The 25,586-nt window shown below is 47.6% G+C and overlaps 6 protein-coding genes across 6 annotated transcripts; 3 read left to right on the top strand and 3 right to left on the bottom strand.

The window, feature by feature from the left end:
* Nucleotides 1-515: 515 nt before the first annotated feature.
* On the bottom strand, nucleotides 516-3,169 carry HOO65_060415 (c2h2 transcription factor; the record flags this gene model as incomplete). Its single annotated transcript, XM_071003685.1, has 4 exons — nucleotides 516-1,125; nucleotides 1,191-1,991; nucleotides 2,898-2,993; nucleotides 3,102-3,169. The coding sequence occupies 4 exons, from the start codon at nucleotides 3,167-3,169 to the stop codon at nucleotides 516-518; spliced, it is 1,575 nt and encodes a 524-aa protein (XP_070857765.1).
* An 8,004-nt stretch (nucleotides 3,170-11,173) lies between these two features.
* Nucleotides 11,174-12,791, top strand: HOO65_060414 (uncharacterized protein; the record flags this gene model as incomplete). The annotated part of the gene is made up of 3 exons (XM_071003846.1): nucleotides 11,174-11,259; nucleotides 11,558-11,656; nucleotides 11,915-12,791. 3 exons carry the CDS (start codon nucleotides 11,174-11,176, stop codon nucleotides 12,789-12,791), a joined length of 1,062 nt encoding a protein of 353 aa, XP_070857764.1.
* Nucleotides 12,792-16,828: 4,037 nt separating this feature from the next.
* HOO65_060413 (uncharacterized protein) lies at nucleotides 16,829-18,467 on the top strand (the record flags this gene model as incomplete). Its single annotated transcript, XM_071003841.1, has 2 exons — nucleotides 16,829-16,910; nucleotides 16,978-18,467. 2 exons carry the CDS (start codon nucleotides 16,829-16,831, stop codon nucleotides 18,465-18,467), a joined length of 1,572 nt encoding a protein of 523 aa, XP_070857763.1.
* Nucleotides 18,468-18,630: 163 nt separating this feature from the next.
* On the bottom strand, nucleotides 18,631-19,435 carry HOO65_060412 (NADH ubiquinone oxidoreductase subunit NDUFA12; the record flags this gene model as incomplete). Its single annotated transcript, XM_071004035.1, has 2 exons — nucleotides 18,631-19,250; nucleotides 19,348-19,435. The coding sequence occupies 2 exons, from the start codon at nucleotides 19,433-19,435 to the stop codon at nucleotides 18,631-18,633; spliced, it is 708 nt and encodes a 235-aa protein (XP_070857762.1).
* Nucleotides 19,436-20,616: 1,181 nt separating this feature from the next.
* Nucleotides 20,617-22,712, top strand: HOO65_060411 (Transgelin; the record flags this gene model as incomplete). Its single annotated transcript, XM_071003758.1, has 2 exons — nucleotides 20,617-20,783; nucleotides 20,891-22,712. The coding sequence occupies 2 exons, from the start codon at nucleotides 20,617-20,619 to the stop codon at nucleotides 22,710-22,712; spliced, it is 1,989 nt and encodes a 662-aa protein (XP_070857761.1).
* A 1,088-nt stretch (nucleotides 22,713-23,800) lies between these two features.
* Nucleotides 23,801-25,432, bottom strand: HOO65_060410 (Nucleoporin NUP56; the record flags this gene model as incomplete). Its single annotated transcript, XM_071003842.1, has 5 exons — nucleotides 23,801-23,818; nucleotides 23,862-23,897; nucleotides 23,975-24,357; nucleotides 24,422-24,980; nucleotides 25,061-25,432. 5 exons carry the CDS (start codon nucleotides 25,430-25,432, stop codon nucleotides 23,801-23,803), a joined length of 1,368 nt encoding a protein of 455 aa, XP_070857760.1.
* Nucleotides 25,433-25,586: the final 154 nt, after the last annotated feature.

Raw genomic sequence — 25,586 nt, 5'->3', positions numbered from 1 at the left:
AGAAAGAGCGAGGGATATGAGAAAGCAGAGACAAACAAAGGAAAGAGTTACAAAGCAAGGTGCTATATATGCGAAATCGCAATAAGCAGAATGGGAGAAAGCATGCCGTTCGGCCGCTTAATCGTCCTCCGTCAGCGGACTTTCCATGAAGAATGGTCAAGCCGTGAACGAGTATTGAAAAAATGAAAAAGAAAAAAAGGACATTGCTTTGATTCGTTGGCTCTGTCAAAAATGAGAAGGCCAAATAACTCTTACAATCCCAGATGGGCGCCGAAGCCCATCATCCAGAGGAGATTGTTGTTATCCAAGAGGATGTGTAGTTTGTTTGCAGCTGATTTCTGAGAGTGAAGCTCAGATCACTGTATCAGTGCCGCAAGGGGGGATGGGGGGGGCAAACTAAGGCCAAGAGAAACCGTTTACGGCTTCATGAACATCTGGTAATACCAACGAGGTAAATCGAGGCTCCAAGATGCATAAAAAGGGTTCAAAAATTAGCAAGGTGTTTTGCTAAGGGTTTACTCTGCAGTGCCCTGCAGAGAACGGCGGGTGTTGGTGTTGGAAGTAGACTTGATTGAGGTGACCATGTTCATCTGGAGAGACGAAGCCATCTTTTCAAGCTTCTTCTGAGCAACTCTGATCTGGTCAGGGTTCATAGTCTCAGTGCGCTTGTTGAGACCGCGGATGATTTCCTCAAGCTCGGTGTAGTCAGTTAGCCACTCCTCGTCCTTAACTCGAATAGCCTCAGCCTCAGCAGCAGCGGCGGCAGCGGCAGCAGCGGCGGCGGCGGCAGCGGCAGCGGCCTTGTTGGACTTGCGGACGCGAGCGCTATTTTCCTTAGGGCTACGGCGGGGCTTCGACTTCTGAACTTCGGCAGTGAGCTCAGCAGGGCAGGTAGTGTCATTGTGGACACGGCGCATGTGGTCGCGCAGGTTCCAAGCCCGAGGGAAACCCTTGCCCTCAACGGAACGCTCGCAGCCAGGGTATTGGCAGTGCAGAGCGCGATGGCCATGCATGCGATGCGCCTCACGCTCATGTCTCAGCAAGCAAGCAGTGGACGAGAAGCGAGTAGCTTCACAAGCAGGAACCTTGCAGCGGTAGGGACGCAGGTGAGAGTCGACATATTTGCTAGATAAACATGTCAGTTATATCCAGAAGAATAGGTTTGTTGCCATGTTCGCATTAACACTTACTCGTAGTTGCACTTGAGCTTCTCAGCTTTGTGGTTGCAGTCACTGGTGCCCTCCCAGGGGCAATGGTAAAGGCCATCAGCAGAAGGCATAGCATCCCTGTACAGGGCGTGGTCTCGGGCAGTCTCGCTGTCAAGCTTGATACGACGGGCAGGGGACATAGCACCTTCACCGTCGGGGGACGAGGCGCTTTCCATATCAGGGCCTCGGAAGAATTTGTCAGGAGAGGAAGTGCAAACACGCTGTTCCTCAAGCTCCTCAACCGAGCGGGGGGAGAATGCATCGACGGGAGACTCAGGAGGTGTGAAGTGGGAAGGAGGAAGGTTGTATTCTTGAGGGAAAAGCTGAAGGCTCGCGATATCACCAGGGAAAGTGGGTGGCGAGCGAACATCAGGGTCTTTGAAGAAGACCAGATGGTCTGTAGGAATAGTAGAGAAGGTGGGGGAGATCTGGGCAAAGTCGATGGGGCTAATAGAAGGATCGGGCTTGAAGGGGTTGTTGTCCATAGTGCACATATTGGAGAGCTTAGTAGTCTGGGGACCACGGGGCTTGCTACCAGAGGACAAATCTCCAGACGACGTTCTAGTCATTGAGAAAGCACTCTGACTAAGCATGAAATCATCGGCCTGACCAGGGGTCAGAGGGCCATAGCCATAAGTATGGGCATCTTCATGGTCCGAGTCATGAGCCAAGAAGCCAGTGGTGGGGAAGTCACCAAAGGTTGGTGAGAGAGTAGCCGGGTAGGAGTTTTGAGGGAAAGTGTAGGCAGTGTGGGCCAAGGCATCGGTGTAGGAGGTGAATTGGCTGTACAAACGGGTGGTTAGTTTCTCTTCCGAATCACGATTAGCGATGGTCTGAGGCGTTGTTGTTCAGCATCGTTTCAACATTAGATCAACTTTGGTCCTATATATGTAGGTTCATTTGTTAATTTTACGCTCACGGAAGAAGCACAAGGGAGAGGGAATACCAACCGTGTCTATGATGCTGCATGAAGCCAATGTTCAGGATGAAAATGATTCACAAAGACATGTAGAGAAAAGGAAAAACAAAGCAAAAAACAAACAAAAACAAAAGCAAAAGCAAATGCGAAATCCAGGGCACAGTTCATTAAAGTCGTTGTCGAATAGATCCAGAAGATAAGGTGAGAAGATAGACGCCAATAGGGTTAGGGTTAGTAAGCTCAGACCTTGGACACCAAGCTGCGGGTTTGAGGCCCGACTACTTCGCAAGGCTTGACTCAAGGTAAGCAACCACTCCCTATTGCTGGGATCACTGCCAGGAAAACAGATGAACGAAGTCCATTTGATTACACAAGCAAGAGTCTCAACAGCGAGGAATGGCCAAGACAAGACAGCAAAAAACAACACAATAGCATAGCCTAGACTCTGCTGCGACGATCATAATTCAATCATCTTGTGATGTTTTTGCTGCTGATAAGCCAGCTAGAGCGAGAAAAGAAAAAGCAAAACTGGAAGCAAAATGGTCCATAGAAGAGATTGTTGTTCGATAGTAGAAAAAAGTAGAAAAAGCATGCAATGTATGATGAGTAGCATAAATGGTCCTTGATATCAGAATCCTGGCAGATTTGATAAAAGTTTTGTCGCCAAAAAGGGAAAGTCGAAATCCAGAAGGTAAAGAAAAGAAACACACGAAATTTATGTGTTGTCACTGAGTACAATGACGTCAGCCGGAGTTTAGATTAAAGAGGACTTCCAGTCCTCTGTATGGTCCAAAAGAATTCTCCCGGGCGGGATGAAGTTGTCGCCAGAGAAGAGATTTGTCGCAAACTCAAAGTGCAAAACATAACTGAACAGTAAAAGCAAGAGTAACCAGGAAAAAACAACAACAACAACAAACATAACAACAACGGCAACTCAGAGACAAGAAAGACATCAAAGAAAAATAAATAAATACCTAGGAGAGTTCAGCTCGTCGCCGAACTGAATAGAGTTCGGGTCGTACATGAAGTCAGGACGGTCCATTGTGAATGTGGACGTGGTAGTGATAGAGTGAGAAAGAAGGGTTAAGAGGGGTGTAAAGAAAGGCTTCTGCTGGAACAATAGAAGACAAAGAGAAGAAAGAACAAGTATAGAGTTCAAGAAAGAAGAGATGAAAGTATATCTGTAGACGTTGAAAACAGAAGACAAGTTGTGCTACTACCAAAGTAGAAGAGCTGCGTGAAGATGGTGATAATTGTGTGAGGAGAAAAAGAAAGGAAGTTTGACAAACAGGAAGAACATGCAACGAGGCGGCGGGCTGGACTTTAATACCGATGCATAATGCGAGAGCAAGCTTGTACAGCAGACGAATGAAGTACCTTGTACTCTCAGCGTTGCATCTAGTTCACAATTATCCTTTTCTTGGCCTATTGCATTCCATTCAACAATCATCCATTATACTATGGCCACGTCGCCCTGCTATCTTGCAGAACAGTAAAAGCTTCCATTTTACTTCTCGTAGGCGGGACGAGGAAAGGGCGAGGGGAGGGGGAGGGGAAGAGAAGCCCAGCTGTTTCAAGACATGGTCTATGGAGGGGTCTATGGAGGGGGTTGCAAAGTGCATGAAATTTTTAACAAGGCTTGCTCTCTAATAGGCCCAGGGAGGAAATGCAGTATTTTCAAAGCGGGGGTCGTGCATATATCTTCATAAACTGACCTATGAGAACCCCGGTTCAGGGTGAGATTGAGCAAGGTGTATGCATTGCCAACTCATCATGCAGCAAACGAAACAGCGAAAAGATCTCCTCACAGCCAGGCTAAGCATCGAATCAAAAGCCTGCCCGCCTAAGCTTTGTTCACAGGCTTCAAGGTGGCTTTGCTCTGGAAAGGGTAAGAGGGATGGTATGACGATAGTGTATCGCTGATAATGATGTGCCTCAAGACTTGGTGATTCGTGCATCTTGGTGCTAGGAGAGAAGCTTCTAGTAGTTGTTTAATTGCTGTGTTTTAAGGATGAAAAAAAAAACAGTGGTGGTGACTCTTTACTTCTGTTAACAATTCTTTTTACCTTGAATGCTGAGGACAAGGCATACAGTAGAAGTATACGTTTTTGTGGTTAACCAGCCTTGGCGCAGCAGGTGAATATCTGGACAATTAAGACCATGGGTTTATGCCAGAAAGGGCACTAACAAGCTGTCTCGCTTGGGAGAAACCGGAACATGCGGTGCTGAGCGAATTTTGAGGGTGACGAGGAGGAACAAAGCGAGTTTCTCTCGAACCAACAATCTTGAGGCTGTGACTTTTGGTGTGCTGCGTCTGGTGTCCATTCGCCCATACGAGAAGATCGGTTTGCGCCACTTTGTACACGCTGGCAGCCCGTTGTCCATCTCCTACAGATGAAAAGTTTTTTATGACGAGATGTAGATGCGTGCAGCCCAGAAGGGAACTTGAGATAAGCACTGCAACGCTGAATATCATCGAATCAAAGCGGGAAAACGGTGTTGGGACGGCTGAGGTAGCGCTTGCTACGTCCAGAGCGGGGTAATCCCCCAACCAGTCGTTCAATTCAGATGACGGATGATTCGACCCGGTGAGAAGGTTGGACAATGAGAGCCAATGAAGCCAAGCACACTTGTAATAGGAAGGCATGATCACAGCGGCATAGTGATCAAATCGACCGAGGGCGATAGGACAAGTTTCAACTCATCGAGTCAAATATTCGCGGGTAGGTAAGCGTTGTTTGTAAGGTCAGGTGGGTTGACGTAGAGTCGCATAAAATGCAGGGAATATAATTGAATGACAAAGCCAATTGCAGGGCTTGCTGTGCTGGGCGGAAATATTGCTGACATTGCTTTGCAAAATCAAGTACCATGACGCAGTAAAGGGGTGATGATGCATTCAGAGCAAAGGGAAAGCGGGTAGAAAAGATAACGGAGAGGTAAGAAAGACGGGGGAAACGCGCTGTAGGGGGGAGGGGGGTAGTAGAGGGAGAAAGAAGTGAAGAATTTTCAAGTCTTTAGTTTACGCAAGTACCTTCCGCCCGAGGCAGCATCTCGCTCGTCTCACTCAACGGATAATGGCAGGGGCAGTATGGTGGTGAGGGGTAACTGGTGATGTGAGACTGCGATGCTGCCCCAACAAACGGCTCAAAAGCTTGAAGAATAGTATAATACTCTGGCTAGAATCCAAGCCCAAATGACTTGTTGTAGAGCCATTCTATGTGACATTTGAGGCTAGGAATCTCGGGTGCCTACTCAATCTGACTTTCTGCAGCCTTGTGAGGGACTACTGCAGGCCTCGAAGAATGGAATTGATAATGAGTGGGCGGGTATAAAAGCAAGCAAGCTGACTGAATATGGTGATTTGATTCGTATCCGAGATTCATTTCCCTCTTGATTTGACCTTTCTTCTCTTCTTCATCTTCCATCAAAACAACAGGGGAGAGGGGCAAGGGTGGCTGTAGGTCACGATACACACAACACTAATGTCGTAGTGAAGCAGTAGGCTGTTCAACTATGTGCCATGACTATAGGATGATACTAGTAAATGAACCGGTGAGTCTTTGCAAAGCGAGAGAAAGTTGGCGGTGACTGTTGACGGAGGAGGCCGGCCAGAGTGAGTGTTACACTTGTACAAAAGCCACGTAGCACAAGGCTCTATCAGAAGGCTTCTCTCCGTCTGTGTGTCTCTGTGTCGCCGCGGCGTATGGCTTGCGATGACAATGAGATAGGGATAAACGACAGGCTAGCCTAATTGTTGACCCTGGTAGGAAAATGGGTTGGGATATTGGTGGGCCAAGACTATACATTCTGGTCCAATGGCAGTTTATGGAAAGACGGGAGATGGGGAGGGCAACAGTTAGGGTATGGGATAAAGGGAAGAAGACAAATAGTAGGTGTAGGGTTTGCGGTACAAATAAGCACTGTACAGAAACTGAAACAGAGAAGGAGGGTACGTACCTCTTGCGCCAAGCTAGAAGGCAACACAAGGAGATACTAAACTTAGCAGCCACCAGTGCTAGCGTCAGTAATATCTTTGTGCAACTTTAAATAAAGATGGGGCATGACGACAAGGTTAGCCGTTTCCAATCAAGCACGCTGAGAGAAGTGCCCTCTGTATTTCTGAGGCATTTTCAGAGTTGAAACTCTGATAATCGTAGAAAAGGACGAAGTGTGCGGCTGCAAGAGTGGTGTATGTATGTGCACATGCACATGTATGCATTGACATCTATGCTGTGTAAACTTGCTTCAATTTCCAAGACTTACCTGGTGACGGCTATTACAGAGCGGGAACCTTGCTCTGGCAGCATCGAATTCCTCCTAGATAGTAGACGAGCATGGTTCTATAGGAATAATATCACCGAATATCTAGGGATTCGATAGCATAGTTTAGGAGGGGATGCCAGAGACTGTGGGGTAATGGGGACGTAGAAAGTAGAGGTGGTGTATAAGGCTTGACACAATCAGGATGTCATATTTTATAGAGCGGATAAAGCTTTCAAAGCTCGATAATCAATCGTATGCTGTTCCGACGGGGAAAGTAAAAGGCCGTATGCCAGCCGTCGCCTCAGATAGCCAGTGAGCACGGTATCAAGCCAAATACTCAGGGAGACGGGACGGGTCTAGATTCTAGGAAAGGGGGCGGAAGCTAAAAGCTCTCATGGTAGAATTTGAGGAAGGAAATGAGACAGCTAAATACTCGAAGAATTGATAGTGGGCAAAGCCCAGGCTTTATCTACTCCGTTTGAGTAATAGGCTGAGACAACATCCATCCTTCCCAAGTGATCTTAAACTTAGAATAAGGCGATTTTGAAAAGGAACATTTAGCGAACAAAAAACTGTGAGCTGGGCATGCATCACATGTACGTGATGACCATAAGTAATAAGACAGGCGGACTAACTCTACGTCTGATTTGTGGACTTGATACAAGCCTTGTGAGAAGATGGCAAACCCTTCAGTGGGGGGTTAGTGGTTCTAGTCTCGCATGTGTCTACACCGATGCACTTTTATAAGCCGTTTGATGCCCAATAGGGTGTTGCTTTTGGTGCCGATGCAATAACTCATGCAAGCCCCCCCCACGTTTTGATCATTTGAATGGTCGTTCCGGATAACGCGGTGTTATATGGCGAACTTGGACGAGGCCTAATGTAAATAACAAGACTTTTTTGACCAAAACACCGTCAAAATACTGCAAATGACTACAGCCAGCCGCCAGCATGGACGAGAAAGAAAAAGAGCAGTCTAGCCTAGTCTTTTGCCTCCCATGCCAGTGGCCGAGGGAAGTAGACAGAACACTAGTAGCTTGGGCAGAAGTAAATTTTGGTACATGTTCATGTTGGAGTTAGGGGATATGTAAGTCTGTCTCGAGGAGAGGGAAGGGCCTATAAGCAAAAGCTAGCTAGCTCCCTACTCTCGTATCGCGGGACTTGCCCAAGCTTGAGATCCAGCCCGAGGTTCGGCCCTGCGTGGGGTTCAAGTAGGAGTGGCGTTTCCCTTAGTCTATTTTTCTGCCGAACTTTCTTCTATACCTTGGATAACAGGGGGGCTATAAGTTTGTTGGCTGTCAGTAGATGCAAGGCCTCATTTCCCTGTCGATCTTGGGAGAATCGATTGGGTGGCTAGAACTAAGCAAGAACATAAACGACAGCCCAAGACAGGCTCACTTGATGCTTGGGCAGGGGTGTGGCGCTGTCTGTGTTCTTGGACTCTTGATGCCCAACCTCACATCGACTCACCGCAAGTTGCATTTCATAGTCCTTAAAGACAAAGCGTGACCAGGCTTTTCAGAATGGCCCTGCCAAAATGCCAGGGCCATTCATGTTATGAAAATGAAAAGTGACAGAAATGCGAGCATGCTCATGCATTATTATGTGTTCATTTTTTTGTTGCACATTGTTGCATCGCATTGGTAGCGTTGGTGCTGGATCATAACGTCGACACACTTATGTTGCTATGTGTAGGTTATATAAATCCGAGATCCGCCAGCCTTGAGGGAAGAGATGGCGCGTTAGGTTTTATGTATGCACACACCTATCCCCCATTTCTACTTGTACTTTGCAGTTGACGGCCGGGTCTCTGAAGAGATCCACAGCCAAGTGCAGCCTCACAGTGGGTGGGTATTGAAAGGGTCAGTGTGTTGGCGAGGCAAAGCGGAGGAAGTATGGCATAGCATAATATGGGTCTCTCCAATAGTTTTCTTGCCAGGACGGCTTGAATACATCGTGCAAACGATTCTAATCATGGCGGAGAATCCGGGTGCACTGCCAGTGCTTTATATGCAGCAGCATATAGGTGCATAGACAAGCTGAATAACATCAAGTAGAGCGCAGACTATAGCTAGTGGCCAGCTAGGACCAAAAAAACGCAATATCACGTCGTAGCAATATATGACTGTCTGATGTTGACGTTTGAAACCGCGGCTGACCGTGTTTGACAACAAACGGAGCATGGCACGTCCAACTTATCACCGACTTCGATACTGCCGTCTGCTTAGACATGACAAAAGAAGAGGGGGGCAAGTGGTCGGCGCTGGCATCACCAGATTCCCTGTCTGTCCCGTTAGAGTCAGTGAAGCCACCATGTCGTCCGCGTCGTTGTCTGTAATAGGTCGTAGAACCTGGCTGCAGCGTGATTTCGGGGACTGGCGAGCGCATTCTAATTGGACGATTTGTTCTTGTACCTTGAAGATTTGTTCCCAAGAACAAAGCAAAGCAAGGGCAGGGGTCTATTGCGGAGTGGAAATGACAGCCAGTACCAAAAGTGACAAGAGTGGTGACAAAAAATGAGCAAGTCAAGGGCCAAAGGAAGGCAGGCAAGGCAAGGCAGTTGCTAGATGGGGTGGTGAGACAGAAACAAATAGAACAAAGAAGAAGCACAGCTCATGTCGTGTTGCATTGTATTCTATAGCTTCCACTCTGGCTGCATGACTGTAGATCTGATTGATAGCACTAAGCATTGCTTTTTTTTTCCTCTCTCGGGATTGAGAAGCTTAATTTGGAACAGATTCGGTCTAATTAGTTTTTTATGCATCCGGCACTCATCTATCATATGCTACCAAGCTGGGCTGGCCGGTACATGTTTGGCCGACAGAAGGTCTGTCTAGCATAGCAATTCTGCATTTCTTCAACTTGGCAGTTGCCTTTTTATTTTAGATCGGCCTCGGCCGTCTGTCCTCTCTTTGGCTCTGCTCCTTCTTTCCTTTCCTGTTCCCTATTAATGCCGCCATGACCTCTTTCTGGAACACCAAAAACACCCTAAGGAGGATAAAAGGAAAATAGGGTGACAAGAAGATGTGATTCAGAGCAGAGAGAGAGCCTGACATAGCATGCAAAGTAGCTGGTTTCTTCTTTTCTACTCTGCTTGGAATTGTTGCAACCGTCGTCGTGCTTATCGCAACGAGACCCTTTGTACTTGCCCATTTTTGCAGTGATTGTTCCATCCATATTCTATCATATTCCACAGATATTCCATCTTATTCTATTGACGTACCTTTTAGCAATTTATCCATTTAGCCAATATTTTTTCTCTTTTCATTTCTTCGTCTTTTATAGGAAGACCCACGCCATGGATACCACCAGACATTAAAAGGGGTCACCACCAAATCCAAGATCGCAAAAGCACAGATTTTAATCCTTGGTCTTAGCATCTAGCCAGCACCCTTATCAAATTAAGTCATCAAATGTCAGAAGGAAAACGAAGCCAAAAAAGAAAAAAAGCACAGAGAAAAGCAGGCCACGGAGAAAAAATAAAACAGGCAAGGCACAAGGCAAGACCAATTCGTCATTTTGTGGCCCATCCCGCCAGTTTCTGTATCTGTGTTTATGCCATCCATATGCTATATAACAGGGGCTGTGTAGAAAGCCAAAAACAAGCGTCGGGGGGGGGGGGGGGGAAGAGTGTACAGACAGAATCTTAATGTAAGCAGCAGAAAAACCACAGCGTCCTACCACTGCCAGGCCTTGGCCTAAGGAACTGCACTGCTCTGTATCGATCGTGTTCTATTTTTTGATGTGTGCCACTTCTCTCCATCCCATCTCTATATTTTAATATTTTAAACACAACAAGGCCTAAAGAAAACCAGATGATACGACACAGCAAGCACCAAGTCTATTTAAGTTTCAGCGTAGTCAATATCAGGCAAGTACCTAAACAGCACAGCAAAAAAAAAAAAAAAAAAAAAGCGGCCAAACCCCACGTTGCTCAATTGTAGCCAGTAGTAAACAGTAGTTACCCAGCCAGTTAACAGAAACTGTGTCCCGGAAGACTCCCTCCCAAAGACGTAGAGGGACGCTTGTACCTGCTCCATCTCTTCTCTTTACTCACGCCCTAAAGGCCCTTACCAACCCACCACCCCCGAAAAAGGTCCTTTTTTCCTCTCCTTCTCTCCCATTCCATCGTCAACTCTTCTCTCGCTCGCCTGTCCCTCAAACTCTCTGCCCCCCCCCCCCTCCCTTTCGTTACTTTTTTTGGCTTGGTCTCTCTTCTAAATCCCACTTTTTTCTTCCTCGACGCCATCCATCCATATTGCAACTCTTGTCCTGCCGCTGCCCTTGGCCAGAAAAATTCTCATTCCTTCGCCGGCACGGGGCACACACAACACACCTTCTTCTCTACTTTACTTTGCCTCTGTGTCTTCTGTCTTTTGTCCTGCCTTAGTCCCATTTTCTGTATTGCATTATTACGCTGCCCTGCGCTTTGCTCACCTGCTGATTCTTTACTCCAACGCTTTGCATCTTCCGTCCGGCCTCCTGCCTCGCACTCTTGCACTCACATCAGAACCCGTTGATACTGTCTGTCGCTGCCTTGTCTGCACACCCGCATTAGGGCTCTCTTTTTCCTTTTCACAACATCCATCCCATCAACAAACACCCTTGGCCTCTTCTGCTCACCCTCACCCTTCTATTTTCTTATACCTACATCGGCAACAAGCACATTTCATGTCTTGCATTTCCTGATATTTTACCGCCTCCTTGTATCCCCTTCCCATTTACTACTACTACCTTTCGATCTTTCTTGCTACCATTATCGCATATGATCTCCCACGTGAACATGAACCGCAAAGACCTCAAGACGCCCGACTTTTACGGCAGTGTTTCTGCTGTCGGCAACCCTTGGGGCCCTCCTCCCTCCAGAAGGTAAGCACACGTCTGACTTCTGTCTCTCGCTTTTTCTTTCTTTCTTTTTTTTTTTTCCTTCCTTTCCCCTTTAGCTCTCGCAACGCTCCATAAACTGCCGCCTCGCTCTCACTGCTTTCGTCATTGCGGCCGCCTGAGGCCTGAAGCTTATGTCACATGCATCCGTTCATCTGCTCACTCACCGACCTTTCTCTCTTGACTCTCTTCTATCCATATCATTTGTTTATGGCACGATAATAGATTCTGCTTCATTTCTGCACATGACGTCCAACTTACTCACCTCTCTTCCGCCTCGTAGCCCTTTGTACCCTGACAACAATAACAACAACGCCACCGCTGTCAACAACACGATTGCCAACAAGGCTTACCCGTTTGATCCCACCCCTTGGCACAACAAGTAAGTCTATCTCGCCCCTGTTTTATCCCGCTTGATCGTTCGCCTTGTTTGCTGTTCGTCTTGCCTGGTTCTTATCCACCTGGAATTTCACATGGGCTGTTGAAATACATCAGCCATATGTCCTGCACTTAATGTGGCCGGTCTAACGGCCCAATAACCCTTTTTTTCCCCGTCCAAAACAATGCCTCATGCGCCGTCAATGCCTAGCAAGCAACAACAAAGATTTCGTACTAATATATACCCCACCCACTACTCCAGTGCGCCTGGGTCCGGCCCTCAAAATGTCTATTCCGTCCCCGTTGGAACTCCGAGCCACATGACTAAAACAATAGAGGGCGTATACCCTACCTTTCCAGCTTATGCAACTCCTTCGCCTGCGACTGCTGCGCCCTTCACCACCACTCCAGTGCCATTTGCCTTCCAGCAACCCCCTGGCCAGTGGGAGCAAGACCGCTATTCTCCTACCGACAGTGTTGACGACATCCTGACTTCTCCGTTGTCCGACTACGCCCTTGATAATGGCCCTGGTGCCAACCACTCTGCCAAAAACAACGGGCCTCCCAAACGCTCCCAACGCCGACCCTCCAACCGCGACGAGTTTGACGGGCCTCACCAGTTCCTCCAGCGCCCTCCTGCCGACTATATTGCCCGCCAAGAGCGGGAACTACCCCATCTTCCCACCAATCTCTTGGTTCAGGAACAGGACAATGTTCTTAACCAGGTCAACGATCGCTTGTCGCAATGCGCCTATGACTTCGTCGCCAAGTACCAATTTCCTATCCCCCTCACCAACGACATGCGCCCTGTCGAGAGACCTCAAGATCGCGAATGGACCGAGTGGGTCTATCTTCTCAAGCGCCTGGCCACCAAGCGTCGTATTCCAGCCCGCGTTCTGTACAACGGCCAGATCAAGCAGTTTGTCACTGTCCTTGAAAACTCCCTAGAGATGAGACATGCTTCAAAACACCAGAGCCGCCCGCTCAAGGATGACCGCAACATTCTTCAGCTTATCTCTGCTGGTATCCAGGTTGCCAAGATCCTCAAGGACGCCTCCGCCATGGACTACCTTGATCGCCTCTATGTCTCGACGGAGAAGCAGATCCAGGAACGTGCCTCGGTTCGTTTCCGGGTTTGATGACCTGAGTCTTCTTACGTCACCTTGCTGTCTGTCATCTTTGCCCCATTTCATTTGATTTCATTTGCTTTTTTTTTTGCCCCGTCTTTGGCGCGCTGAACTTTTACGCTTGCTTTTTCTTCGATTTCTTTTTTCTCTTTGCAGCAGCAGAAACTCATTAGACACGGCTACATTTCCTTTCTTATCTCATTCGAAGCATTACCAAGAAGGGATGTGCAACTTGCATACTACGCATCTACCAATATATCCCGCGATCGCCAACCTCTACATCTCCGGGCCTGTACACAGGACGACTTCTAGTTCTCCTACTCAGTGCAAGGTTTTTACGGGGCTTCGTTTTGCTATTACTACCAACAACACTGTTTCCTGTTCTTGTTTGTTTTCTTTTCTTCCTTTTTGGTTTCTTTCCATTTCTCTCTTGAATCTTGGTCGTTATTTTGGTTTAGATCTGTTTCTTTTGTTTGGAAGCCGAACCAGAAACAACACCAACGTCAAGGGAGGTTGACAGGCTCACTCCTGTATATGGCCACCAGCAGTCTCAGACCTGGCCTGATTCTTTGTTTCATGTTTCATGTTTCCTATTTTCTCTTTTTCTTTCTTTCTACTGTACTCCGGACAGGAAAACAATTTTAACGAGAGCTTCGTGTTCTCTATCCCTATTTCTTTCCTTCTTGTGGACCTTGCCTGCCTGAGGGATGAGACAGCTATTGTGAACATATGGGTCTGTAAGTCCTGTCTTCTATTCTTCATGTTGTCACACTACTGTTTTGCTCTCTTCCATGATACCAAGAAGGCAATGTCCTGTTCTCTCACTTGTTCCCCTTCTCTGCCGCTATTTACTCTCACATCTATCTCGCCAAGCTCCTTGTTAGAGATTCATCTTTTTTCTCGGCCCCCCTTTCCTTTTTTTCTCCTTTTTTTTTATTTCATTCCTCTTTTCTTAGTTTTGTTTTCTGTTTGTCTTTTCTCTTTACTAGAGGCAAGGAAAAGTTTTCATTTTCACTGGATACTATACATCGGTAGGAGGGGCGTATGGGGGGAGGCTTCTTTTCAACATCATTTTGACACAAAATAAACAGAACGAAGGGCTTCACCTCGCGCTGTTGAGGTGGTCTTTCAAATAAATAATCTTTTGACGCAGCCCAACTAACGGATATCAAGTGTCGGGCATAAACATAAGCTCGAGAATTTTAGTCTTAGGCTATGTAGATTCGACATTTATCAGTGTATATATATATGCACATAATACCAACTCCCTATGCAAACATACTATTTTGAACACCCACATTTTCACCCCGATTCTTCAGGCACTCCAACGTTGAGATAAGGTTGATAGCTGCACATGCCAGCATGCCAGGTGTACCAACTGGACCAGCATAGGTTAGTATTACACACAAAGTGTCAGCATGCTCTGCCCCAAGGCCCCACCCCCATGTCCATTTTCTCTTATCCCGTCCTCTCCTATCCTGTATAACTTGTTGGGTCTGAAAACCAGGCAGCGCAAGGAAGGGAGAGAGAAAAAAAAATGACAGGTTCGGGTGAACAAGTCGACTCGGGGCAGAAAGGAGAGACGACACAGGGAAAGACAAAAAGGCAAGCCAGACCTCTAAAACCGGCAGATGAGACAAACGAGAGACTAGGAAGGAAGAAGGAATCCACAAGAAAAATAAAAAGGAAAAAAAAAAAAAGGAGCCTAGACCGCAGGCTAAGGAGTTTCTTTTTCGCCATTATCGTGAGAAAAGAAAACATGTAAGCTGTGTGGGCAAGTGAAGGTTGGAAGCGGTCTGTAAAACAGCCTCAATTATCTTACACTAGACCCTGGCGTTCCCACTTGTTTCCACCAGCAAGTTCCACTCCGTTGCCTTAGCTGACGATCCGTCAAATTGATGTTAAAGGCAGAAAAACTAGAGAAGGGAAAACAACAGCAATGACTACGCGTTTACGATCCTCGAGGACGAGCAGGACGGAGGGATTCGCAGAGCCTCCGATGGGTATGCCCCATTTTTCTCATCCGTCTTTTCCTAACTAGGGTTTTGATCCAATATAAATTTTTTTTTTCTCTGAACTTTTCTAGGGCCGGAGTTTTATCAGACCCACTTTTACTGGTTTTTTGAAGAGCAAATGTAAGCGAAACAAAAATTCCAACAAGTTAAGCACTTCATCTTAGGTGGAGCCTTGTTTTGTGACACGTGGAGGGGCAGAGGTATAGGATAGGCGATCATAACATAACGGCGTGGATGCTGAAAGAGTGCGCAGGAGACAGAAATAAAACGGCCGTTCTTTTTGAGATAATTGCCTTCTCGCAATGCCGCTATAGCTACTGCTTCTGTTATCAGGGGGCTTGGTGATCAGTGGCAGGCGAACGGTGGTACATGAGAAGTCCTCTAGGTCCTGATGATTTTCTTGTGGGCCGCTTTTATGGGATGGGGCAAGCCGCTAGGACAGAGCTACAGCCATGCCACGCTATTCCATCATGTATCATGCAGAAACTTCGCCATAACCCACCAACATACACACAAAAGTCAGGTCAACATGCGAGAAATATTAGCCAAGACTGGGATCTTGAAGCTGCCTCAGAGGATACGTTCCCAGATACTTTGCTCTGGACTCATGAAGGTAAGAAATTTGCAGCATTAGAGATGGCGACTTTTCTTTGGCCGCACCATGCTGACGCCAGGCACCAGGGGGCACAAAACAAGTCCGAAGAGCACACCAATTGTTCTGGGAGACTTCGGATTAGTGGCTCATGATTCTCAGACAATAAGCCGTTGTAAACAGAAGCATTTTCCTGATTGCACAAAGCGACAAGAGTTGACGCAAAATAAACAGTTGCTGAGTAATAAATTCACATCTAGGTTTGAAGTGTTTGTTCGGTTTTAGTCCCGATTGGCGCACTAAAGAAAAGCATCCAACGCTATCAGGGTGGAACGAACGGGTTGTCTAGACCCTTTTTTTACTCTCCCACATACGAACGAAAAAGAATAAGTAACACTCATGCGGACAGGGAAACCGCGAGGTGTAGGCATTTCGTGGGGATTTGGCTCTCCTGGGAAAGGAAGCCAGACGACATGATCAGTGTTGTTTTGTTTTTGGAAGCATTACCGCTGAAGAAACTTCACTTGAAGCTTCAGAAAAGGCCACCGAATCTCTCCAATCTCTACTCCTCCTCATAGCTATCCATGTTCTCGCCATAAAATTCAACGCGCGAGCTGGCGTGCGCTTGGTCAAGAGGCAGTGGAAAACAGGACGAGGGAAAGAGCTGGTTGGTGTATTCATTTGCTTTATCCCATGGTGGGATCCTCAGAGTAAGAACGAGTTAAGCATGAAGAATGAAATATGGCGGATTGTTGCTGTGTTTGAAGAAGAAGAATGGAAACAGACCTTGAAAAAATTTGACGGCCTTTTTGATGTTTTTTGGTGATCCACTATTTTCTTTTTATCAGTTTATCAACACGTGATGACCCGCAAATCCCAGCCTCACGGACACGGCACTGGAAAGAATCTTTAGCTTCAAATAGGTTGCGATTCCCACCCTTGGTCCTTCTCTTTCTTCTTCTTTCTTCTTTACACTTAATTATGCATGACTAAAAATCAACCGAATGCGATTTCTTTCAAGTTGCAGTCGGTCATACTTCCATGCTAGAACAAATGTCGAAAATTGGATGTTTCGTCGCTATCGCAATCAAAAATGGGCGGGGCGATGTTAAAGGCTTCTCCACGAAGTCGTGCTCCGGTCAATGATGGTGATCTCCCACATTCTATATACTGTTCTCTACCGTGCTATACTGCTACTATAATCCAGGCTCTCACTAAACTTTTGTTTAGCACATGCTTCACGCTAGGCTTCAGACTGCCAGGCTTAAATGGAGTGTTGTCGTGACGGTAACCTAACCTTCCATACAGTAACCCTAAATCATTCTGAACAGTGATTCTGGTTAAACCCAGCTTTGTGCGGTAGTTCAACTTGGTTAGGCTTCATAACACGATAGTCGGACACACTCTTGCACCACCTATTTCAATCGTAGAATTTTCCAAACATGGCCCCTGAATTTTTCGATGTGAAACCCATTCCGCGCCAGTTAAAAGATCAGGTGCAGATATACTTCGAAGAACAACTTTGTAAGCCTAGGAATCACCAATCTGACGATGGTAGGTGTTGTGGCATTTGCTAACATCATATCTTTAGATACACTCGCACTATCTCTCTTGACTAATGTTCTTGGCAGCGGAGCCTCGTCCGAGCAGTGCCAGCTTGTACCGCGCTTCATACCACCACCGCAGTATTTGGGCCTGATTTGCAATCTCATTGTCCATCCGCGCACAACATCACGTGCTGGGACGCTAGAAGCCCGCCATGCGGCAACTATGGCCCAAACCTACCTCGAAAATGTGTTACACATGGTAGGTCCCGTAGGTGGCCGCCTTAATGAGGCGTTCCAGTTCAGGAGTCAGAATAACCGGCGACGACGTGCAAATATAACATATGAGAATGCGTCTCATGCAAGCGACCCCGAGGAAGAAGATTCCATCGGCGGCAACATGGCGAATCTCTGGAATATCAGCCCGGACTTTTGGTCAGTAGTCGGGTGGGCTTTTAACTGCAGCGTAAGATACCCTGTGCGCTGGGAGTGTTGGCAGCCGTGGCTTCATCTCATGATCGACATATTGAGAAGGGATTGGGATTATTACTGCGAACTCTCCCGAGACGTCGAAGGCGAACCACAGAAAGAAATATTGCACAAGTCAATCTTATTGACATATCTTTCCGATAAAGGGGGGCGCAATAACAATACATTTAAATGGGTAAAGAAGGCACTCTTTGCCGATGGCATGAGGGGGTCAATCTCGATATTCCAAGAAGTCTTTCCCAATGAGACAAAGGAAGTCTCAAGTCAACGAGCCAAACGGAAGCATAGCCAAACAATAGACGTTGAGAAAAACCAATTTGGAGACTACGAGAGCGATGATAGTTGCGATGCATCCATAAAGAATGGTGCTACCAGCTCTTTCGATACGTCCGTAGAAGATATATCCTCTCTTCAGGACCCTGACTTGGACGAGGATGAGATTGGGCTTTACATTGAGTCGGTCCCTACACGATCGAAGCTGATTTCCCTGCTTTCGGATGCAACCTTTATATTAAAGACCGAGTTCATATCGCCCCAAGACTTTTACGAAGATATTGCCCGAGACATACGCCAACAGCCTTTCCCAATATTCCAGGCATTTCTCAACTTTACAGCTACATGTCTACTATTTCCACAATATGTCTACATGACTCGGGAACTCTTTAGCCAGCTCTTGCCTCCTAGCCACACTAAGCCATTTAAGATTGATAGCCAGGCAGACGGAGCCGGTGAAATCACACAGCAAATCCTGGAGCAATGCTTTTTACAGCATTCGGCTGCAACTGTCACGTATCAGGACAACGCACAACTCCAGTTAATCTGCGAGCAGACCATCATCGCTCTTAATTCCGAACGGCTAATATTCCGCACAGAGTCATTTGTGCAGATTGCTGAGAAGGGCTTCCAGGCGCGGATGAGGAAGGTTAAGCATCCTCGCACAGGCAGGAAGGGACTGGGAATGTCGGATAAGGTCGCAAAGGATTTTCTTGATCAAGCACCGGATCGTATGAAACTTATCTTGGCAAACATTAGTGAAGTGAGCCATTAGAAAAAAATAATCGCAGGTATATTTATTCGCAGATTAAAGAGGTGCATAATCGTTATTTCGCTAGTATAATTCGTTATATTGTACATGTGTGTGTGCTGTGTTACTGTGTTTTTACATGTCTGTTGTGACTGGTAAAGGGCATCTGCCTCTAGATTTAGCTGATTCACCTTCTGGTGATGGTAGGCGGGACCCATGAGTCGGGTTGCCAGTTCTCGCCAGGGTTCTTGGCATTTGCCCAAGGGTCTGCCATTCCAGCAGGAAGAGTTCCTTTGACTCTCTTAAGCTCACTCGGAGGCACCGGTGTTGGGGTGGCTGTTGTGATAGGGTTAGCCGGAGAGGTGTGAGATGTGGAAATAGTCGGACTGGGCGGGGTTGCGGCCTGTCTCTTGGATTCATTGGGCTGAGCCATTGCGTTGGACGTCACTTGGGCCTCAGGATGCGCATGGGTTGGCTGCGAAGAGCCAAGCACTTTACGGGCTTCTTCAAGCAGTCTACGTTCCGACTCCGTCATATCTGCCACCCGCGGCTTCGCTGCCCATCGCGTATTAGCTAGCTGCGACAATTGCGCCATATTCTGTTGCCGTGAAATATCTGCAATTTGCTCATCGATAGTCGGTGGATCGGGGCGCACATGACGCAGCCATTGGTGCCATACGGGTGGCACTTTGAGCTCGGAGAGGTGGGACCCGTTCGGAGCTTGGACAATGCGACGCCAGGTGTCAACGGGGACATAGCCTCCGGGGTCACGGAAGATCCAGAAGGTATTGCCGTTAAAGTCGTAGCCTATATTCGAATGAGGGTAAGTCGTTAGAAGGGTAGTATCGAAAATTGGGAGGCTTTTCCTTTAGCAGCGAAGCCAAGAGAGGTTGAGCTTGCTTACCAACAAAACGACGTTTGCGCCAAGGCAAGGACATAGCCTTCCAGCGGTACCAGGCCAAGCGCAAGGGCGACGGGTGCTTAACTTGCATTGCGAGGGAAAATTGGCAATAAAACGGGGAGGCGGAAGGGGTTTGCTTGTCTAAGGTAGAGAAACGAGGAGCGTGACTATGAAGGAACTGTCCCTGTCCATCGATGAAGCTCTAGAAGCTGAAGAAATGGTGGGCTTGGATGACCTGCCAATTTACGGACATCTGATTGGGCGCCACAGAGACAGAGCACCTGCGCCACAATGGTGTATTTATGAAAGTGGCGCTTTCTAGTAAACGTCATATTAAGTCAGGAATGTTGAGTTGGGCCATGTGGGTTGTCAGAACGCATAATCGCATTGCACGCAAAGTTCCTACTTTGCTTGTTTTGGGAAGATTGGCTTGTGATTTGCGCTGGGCAACCTACCTATTCATCGTGTGTGTGTCTGTGGCTAGACTTAGCATAAATTGAAAGCAAGGCTTCACGTTTCATCAATATTATTTTATTGTAGATGACGTCTAGGCATCATTAAGGAGATTGAGCCCCCTCCCCTATTCCGCCTTGCTCGGTTTTCGGTTCTTAAGCTTTCATTTAGCTTCGTTTCGCTTGACCCTGTTAGTTATGTGGTTGCCTCAAATCAACATTTTGTCATATGCTCACTCCTGTTGTTGTTCAGTTGTCTCTTGAAGCATTCTTTGTGGCGGTATTACAGAGTGAACTGTGACTGTGTTATATAGTGCGACATAACATGACGGGAACCGGTGGAAGGGGAGCAGATAGATTGGTTGATGATTTCTCTGGAATGATATGTCTGAAGTGAGAGATGCACTACTGGGCGACTACATATAAGAAGGCCTCACGTGTCTAATCACGTGGAAACAGCTAATAGCTTGTTTGTCCATATATGGAAGGAGCAAAACATAGATTTTAGCTCCTGCTATTTCTAGCTCTCCGAAGCCTAATAAGGGCCTCACTTCATCCTCAATCAAAGCTGCTGCTGCTTCTTCTTCTTTTGCCCCGCTTTGATACGTACACCAGTAACACAGCAACAAAAGGCACCTACCTTCCTTTTTATCTCTACCGCATTAGACATAACCGTTGCTAGTTTTTGGTCATTGCCGTAAATTTCTTTTTATTCTTTATTGCCTAAGGCTGTGCTTTATTTAGGGCCAACCAACCTCACACCATCATTGCCTACGACAATCTGCGATCTCAGTAGTGGATTTTATCTAAAATACACAACATGGCCTCAGTTTCGTCTTTGGATAAAGACTTGCGCCGTCTTCGCCTTGAAAAATACACGGTGTCTAGTGCCAATGAGGTGCGTGACTGGATTGAGTCTTCTCTTGGAGAGAAGCTCCTGTCTGATGACTTGCTTGAAAGCCTGAGGGATGGCGTTGCCCTCTGCAAGTATGTACTTTTTTGTTGCGTTTTCTTTTCCTACTACTGGTAGCAGTGATGGCCATAATCGCGTTGATATCAATAGCCTCTAACTGATTTTGCTTCTCCCTACTTAGGCTCGTTAATCTTGTAATCCCACCACCCGGTCTCCGCTTCAAGAAATCTGCTATGCCTTTCGTGCAGATGGAAAACATCTCCCTTTTCCTCAAGGCCTGTCAATCACCCCCTATCAACCTCCTCCAGCATGATATGTTCCTCACCGTCGACTTATACGAGCAAAAGGACCCGGCCCAAGTTTTGCAGTGTATTGGATCCTTTAGTCGCGCTGCCCATATTATTAATCCCGCCAAGTTCCCCAATGCAATCGGCCCGCCAGTCAAATCTCGCCCGGGTGGCGCATTAAGCCCGCAGCCAACCGGAAACCCGCCGATACGTGGGCGCGCCTTTTCGAATGCCAGCAACGCCTCTAACACGTCTAAACAATCTGCCGGTACCCTGCGCACTAGCAATATCCATGCGGGCTCTGATCGCCTCAGCCCTGTATCTCCAGATCCCACTCGTAAGGTTTCTACCTGGGCCAGGAAGGATCAGGAGGGGAGCACGTCTCCTGCTTGGAATATTGCACAGTATGGCTATATTGGTGGTGCAAGTCAAGGCAATCTAGGCATTGCATTTGGAGGACGAAGACAAATCACCGCATCTGGGCCTAGCGTTCCTAGCTTGCAACAGAAGGAGTCGGCGCGAAAGAAGAAGGCTGAAGAGGAGGAGCGACAGAAGCGCGAAATGGAAGAGGAGACTAAGCGTCGACAAGCTGAGCGGGCAGCTGAAGAAGAGCGTGTGCGGCTAGAAGAGGAACGGAAATGGGCCGAAGAAACTCAGCGTGCGCGTGACAAAGAGAGGATGAGGCAAGAGGAGGAGAAGAAGCGTTGGAAGGAGGAAGAGCGCCAATGGAAAATTACCGAGGAGAAGCGCAAGCAAGAAGAAGCTGAGGCTGAGAGGCGCATCGCCGACGAGCGCCGCAGAGTTCGCTCTAATACCAGGCCTAGTAGCTCAAACTCGATTCTTACCGACCACTTCCTCAGTCACTATGCTTCCGACTCATCCGAGCCTGTCGTGGCCACTAATCCTAGTGCGATGACTGACGAAGTAGACTATAGAGGCCGTGTACGTGAACTCGAAAAAGAGCTCGAACAAGCACGTCAGCGTGAGCAAGAGTACGAACGCGAGCGTCAGGGCCGCCTAGGAATTCAAATCTCTAGCCATGATTCACGGCAGCGCTCTAAAAGCCGCAACGCTGCTCCTGCGCGGCCGCCTAGTCGCCACGATTCATGGTCTCGAGACCAGCGCGAGGTGTTGACAACTCCCAAAACACCAACAACCTCCAAGCCATCACCATTAGCCTACCACCAAAACACTGCCGCCACTAAGTCTCCTCGTCCTCTGCCTGTTAGTCCACCCAAGCCTGCACGACCAGCTGTTGAAAACATGCCCCCTACGTTGGAAACTAGCCCAGCATCAGCGGCTTTGAACCGTACAGATCGCTTCCTCTCATCACATGTAGCGCCTACAAGCCCACCGGCACACCAGACATATTCTCGGGAATTAGACGCGACATATGAGCGTGATGCTGAGGATCGCCGTCGAATTGAGAGCCAGGAAAAGACCAAAGCAGCCGGCTGGGCAGGCAAGTCGCTGCTCGAGCGTGAGATGGAAATGGAGCGCCAGCGCCAGCGTGAGTGGGAGTCGGAACAACAGGAGACGGCAAAGGCACAGCGCACAAGCGACGGTATTGACGGCATTGGCGGTGGTATTGGCGGTCGCTGGGATGTGAGCCAGTTTTCTGGGTACACTGGTGGGGATAACCTTAACAGAACGGATCGTGGTGGGATCGGTGCCACAAGACGGCAGATTGTGGGCGGGCCGAGACCATTGCGTTGAAGGATGGAGAGAAGCGTCATGTAGAGAGGAGGTTAAGAAGACATAGAGTTTGTGGGAGGTGCTGAACGAAGGGGAAGAGATCACCACATAATCAAATTGGCAGCAGATATTTACAACCGAACGCTTTATTCCTACTGTAAATCTAAATGTCCCTGTTTTTGTTGTATTTGAGTTGATATCACAGAACCCACGGTGTATGTAGAGTCATTATCATCTAATTAGAAGAGAGAAAGAGTTGATCTGATCTAGTACCATCCAAAGCTTGGGCCGTTTTCACATGCAAAAAGTACTTGGTAAAATAGACGCAGAGAACGAAAAGAAAAAAAAAAGACAGTAGGTAACTGTAACTTGTAATTGTGCGTATGTGTATATGTGTATATGGTTTAGGCATGGGGCAGTTGGGCGTGAATGTACAGTACCGTAAACACCAAACTTGCGCCCCTTGTTGTTGTTGCTGCTCTATTGATGTGATTCGAGGGTTGATAGCTATTCTATCGGCGATCGTTGATTCGAGTCGAGTAAAGCTGAGTTAGCAATCACTTCATTGCCGAAAGAAAATGAAGGTGATCCAACTGCCAGTTAGCCGTTTCTTTGAGAATATAACGGTAGGTAGAAAGCATCCTCCTAAAATCCTTCTTCTCCTTTTCCATGGTCGTTGTTTGTTGGTTTATGTGAGCGACTGAGTAGTTGTTCTGTCGAGCTTAACAAAGATAGAGATATTTGTCGTCCTTCCCGCTATTCATGTCTGAGAAAAGAAACACAAGCAAACGATGGGAAGAGCAAACAAGTTCTTCTCAACACTAGGCTCTCGCTTCTCTCATGATAACAGAAACAGCCCCTCCCACTCTCGCCGTCCTGAACAAACCACGCATGCCCCTTTTAACCACCTTTCTAGAAAACACAAGCCTGTTTTGGTTTGGGCTAGCCAAATAGACGATCCGCTGAAACATTTACCTGAAGACCTATATCTCTGCCACGATCTTATTTGCTAGTTCCGGGTTGGTGACTCAGGTGGCGGCATTCCCGTAGCTGGTCAGAGCAGGGTGTAGCTGTTCTTGGAGATGATGTTTACGGGATATGAGCTACTGTCAGGGCGGGATGTAAAACTAAGTTTTAGTTTCCAGCTAATTCCCGCTGCACGACACTCACTTCGTTCATCCAAGTCTTAGCATTAATAGCAGTCATCTAAGGAAAAAGGAAAAGTGTTCAAGTCAGCCACATGGTACCAAAAACAAAGAAATAAACCGCCAAAATTTGCTTACCTTGAGGTGTACGTTGACAGGCTTTCCATTCTCCAACGCCGTAAACATAATGCCGGTAGATTTAAGACCCTCCTTGAGCTGGAACTTCATCGCAGGCACAAGAACAGTGTTGAGAATTACACGGCCAGTCTGGTCTTGGCGCATAATGACACGAGCACCCTTGAAGCCCGGTTTTTCAGAATCTCCGCTCTCTAGGCTTGAGGCGTCGAATGTTCCAGGAATGACATTGCCAGTGGCATCGTAATCAACGCTATCCTTAGGCACATTGATCTTAACGTTTCCAGCACCACGCTCCTTCCATCCCATGTCAGAGTCAAGATGGTAGAGGCGAGCACGTACTGATAGAATGGTGGCTTCGCCCGATTCACCGTTGTTAACTTCAACTACAAGTGGTGGATTATGTTAGCAAAGGTACAATTTTGAGGGGGACAAAGCAGATTAGCTTACTTTTTTGAAGCTTGATTTTCTTTTCCCTTTCTTCCTTTTCCTTTTCCTTTTCCTCGCCGTCGTCGTTTTCTTCAGCATCTTCGGCATCCTCAGATGAATCTTCTTCGTTGTCACTTTCTGGAGCACCAAAGGGCTTTGCCGCCTTTGTGGGAAAAGTAGAATCGCCAGGTTTAGCAAAGGACGATAGCTTGCTGCCGCCAACAGCACCAAAGCCTGTAGAGCCTGCTCCAAATGCAGATGCGCCTCCAAGGCTTGAGCTAAAGGGCTTGGCAGGACCAGAGGACGCGACACCACTCAGAGAAGAGAACGGCGAAGAGGTGCCAGAAGCGGAACCGAATGACATTTTAGGCGCCGCGGTAGTAACAGCTGGAGAGACTGAGTTTTGGAAGGGGGACGAAGTAGAGGCGGCACCACTGCCAAAAATGCTGGAGCCGGAGCTGGAAGCACCAAAAGGCGAGATGTTCGACGTTGCGCGGGCGGCAAAGCCTGACTTGGCAAAGGCAGAAGCAGAGGTAGACGGGAGAGGCTTTTCCTTTCCTTCTGGAGGTTGGCCCTTGGCCTAGTAATAGGAAAAAACTGGTGAGCAAGTATTCTAACAGACAATAAGCTTTATCGGACAAGGATGGGGTTAAATCATACCGTTTGTTCATTGTCTCGCGGGCGCTTCTTTTCGGGCTCTGCAGTGTCGGGTTTTCCAAGCAGGGCAGCAGCCTTGTCGGGAGTATCAAGAATCTGATCGTGTGCGCGTTTCTTCTTGGGGGAGCCGATCTTTTCGCGTAGGCTATTACTATCGGCCTTGCTATCTGAAGAGGAAGAGGCAGAAGCAGCGTCGGAGTCGGGCGTCGTTGGTGTAGGAGTAGCAGTAGCATCGGAGGCAGTAGCCTTTTCAGACTCAGAAATAGAAGTATTTTTCAGCTCTTTGCGAGCCGCAGTGGTGTTGGCATCTTCAGACACGGGCGCTGAGCCGGCGCGATCGCTTGAAGATGGGCTCTCGGCTGGCTTCGTAGTCATTATGAAGATAGCGAGGTCGATGGAATGGGGGTCGAAGAGGGGAGACTAGAAGCAGACCAGGCAAGAGGAATTAGAAGAATATTAAAAGTCGATAAGGTTTGAATCAATGGATAATGAAGGAAAACGAATCGAAGACAAGGACAAGCAATTGGTA

Source organism: Ceratocystis lukuohia, assembly GCF_044167205.1.
Source record: "Ceratocystis lukuohia strain C4212 chromosome Unknown Supercontig6_pilon, whole genome shotgun sequence".
NCBI lineage: Eukaryota > Fungi > Ascomycota > Sordariomycetes > Microascales > Ceratocystidaceae > Ceratocystis > Ceratocystis lukuohia.
This window is presented reverse-complemented; position numbering and strand designations above follow the sequence as displayed.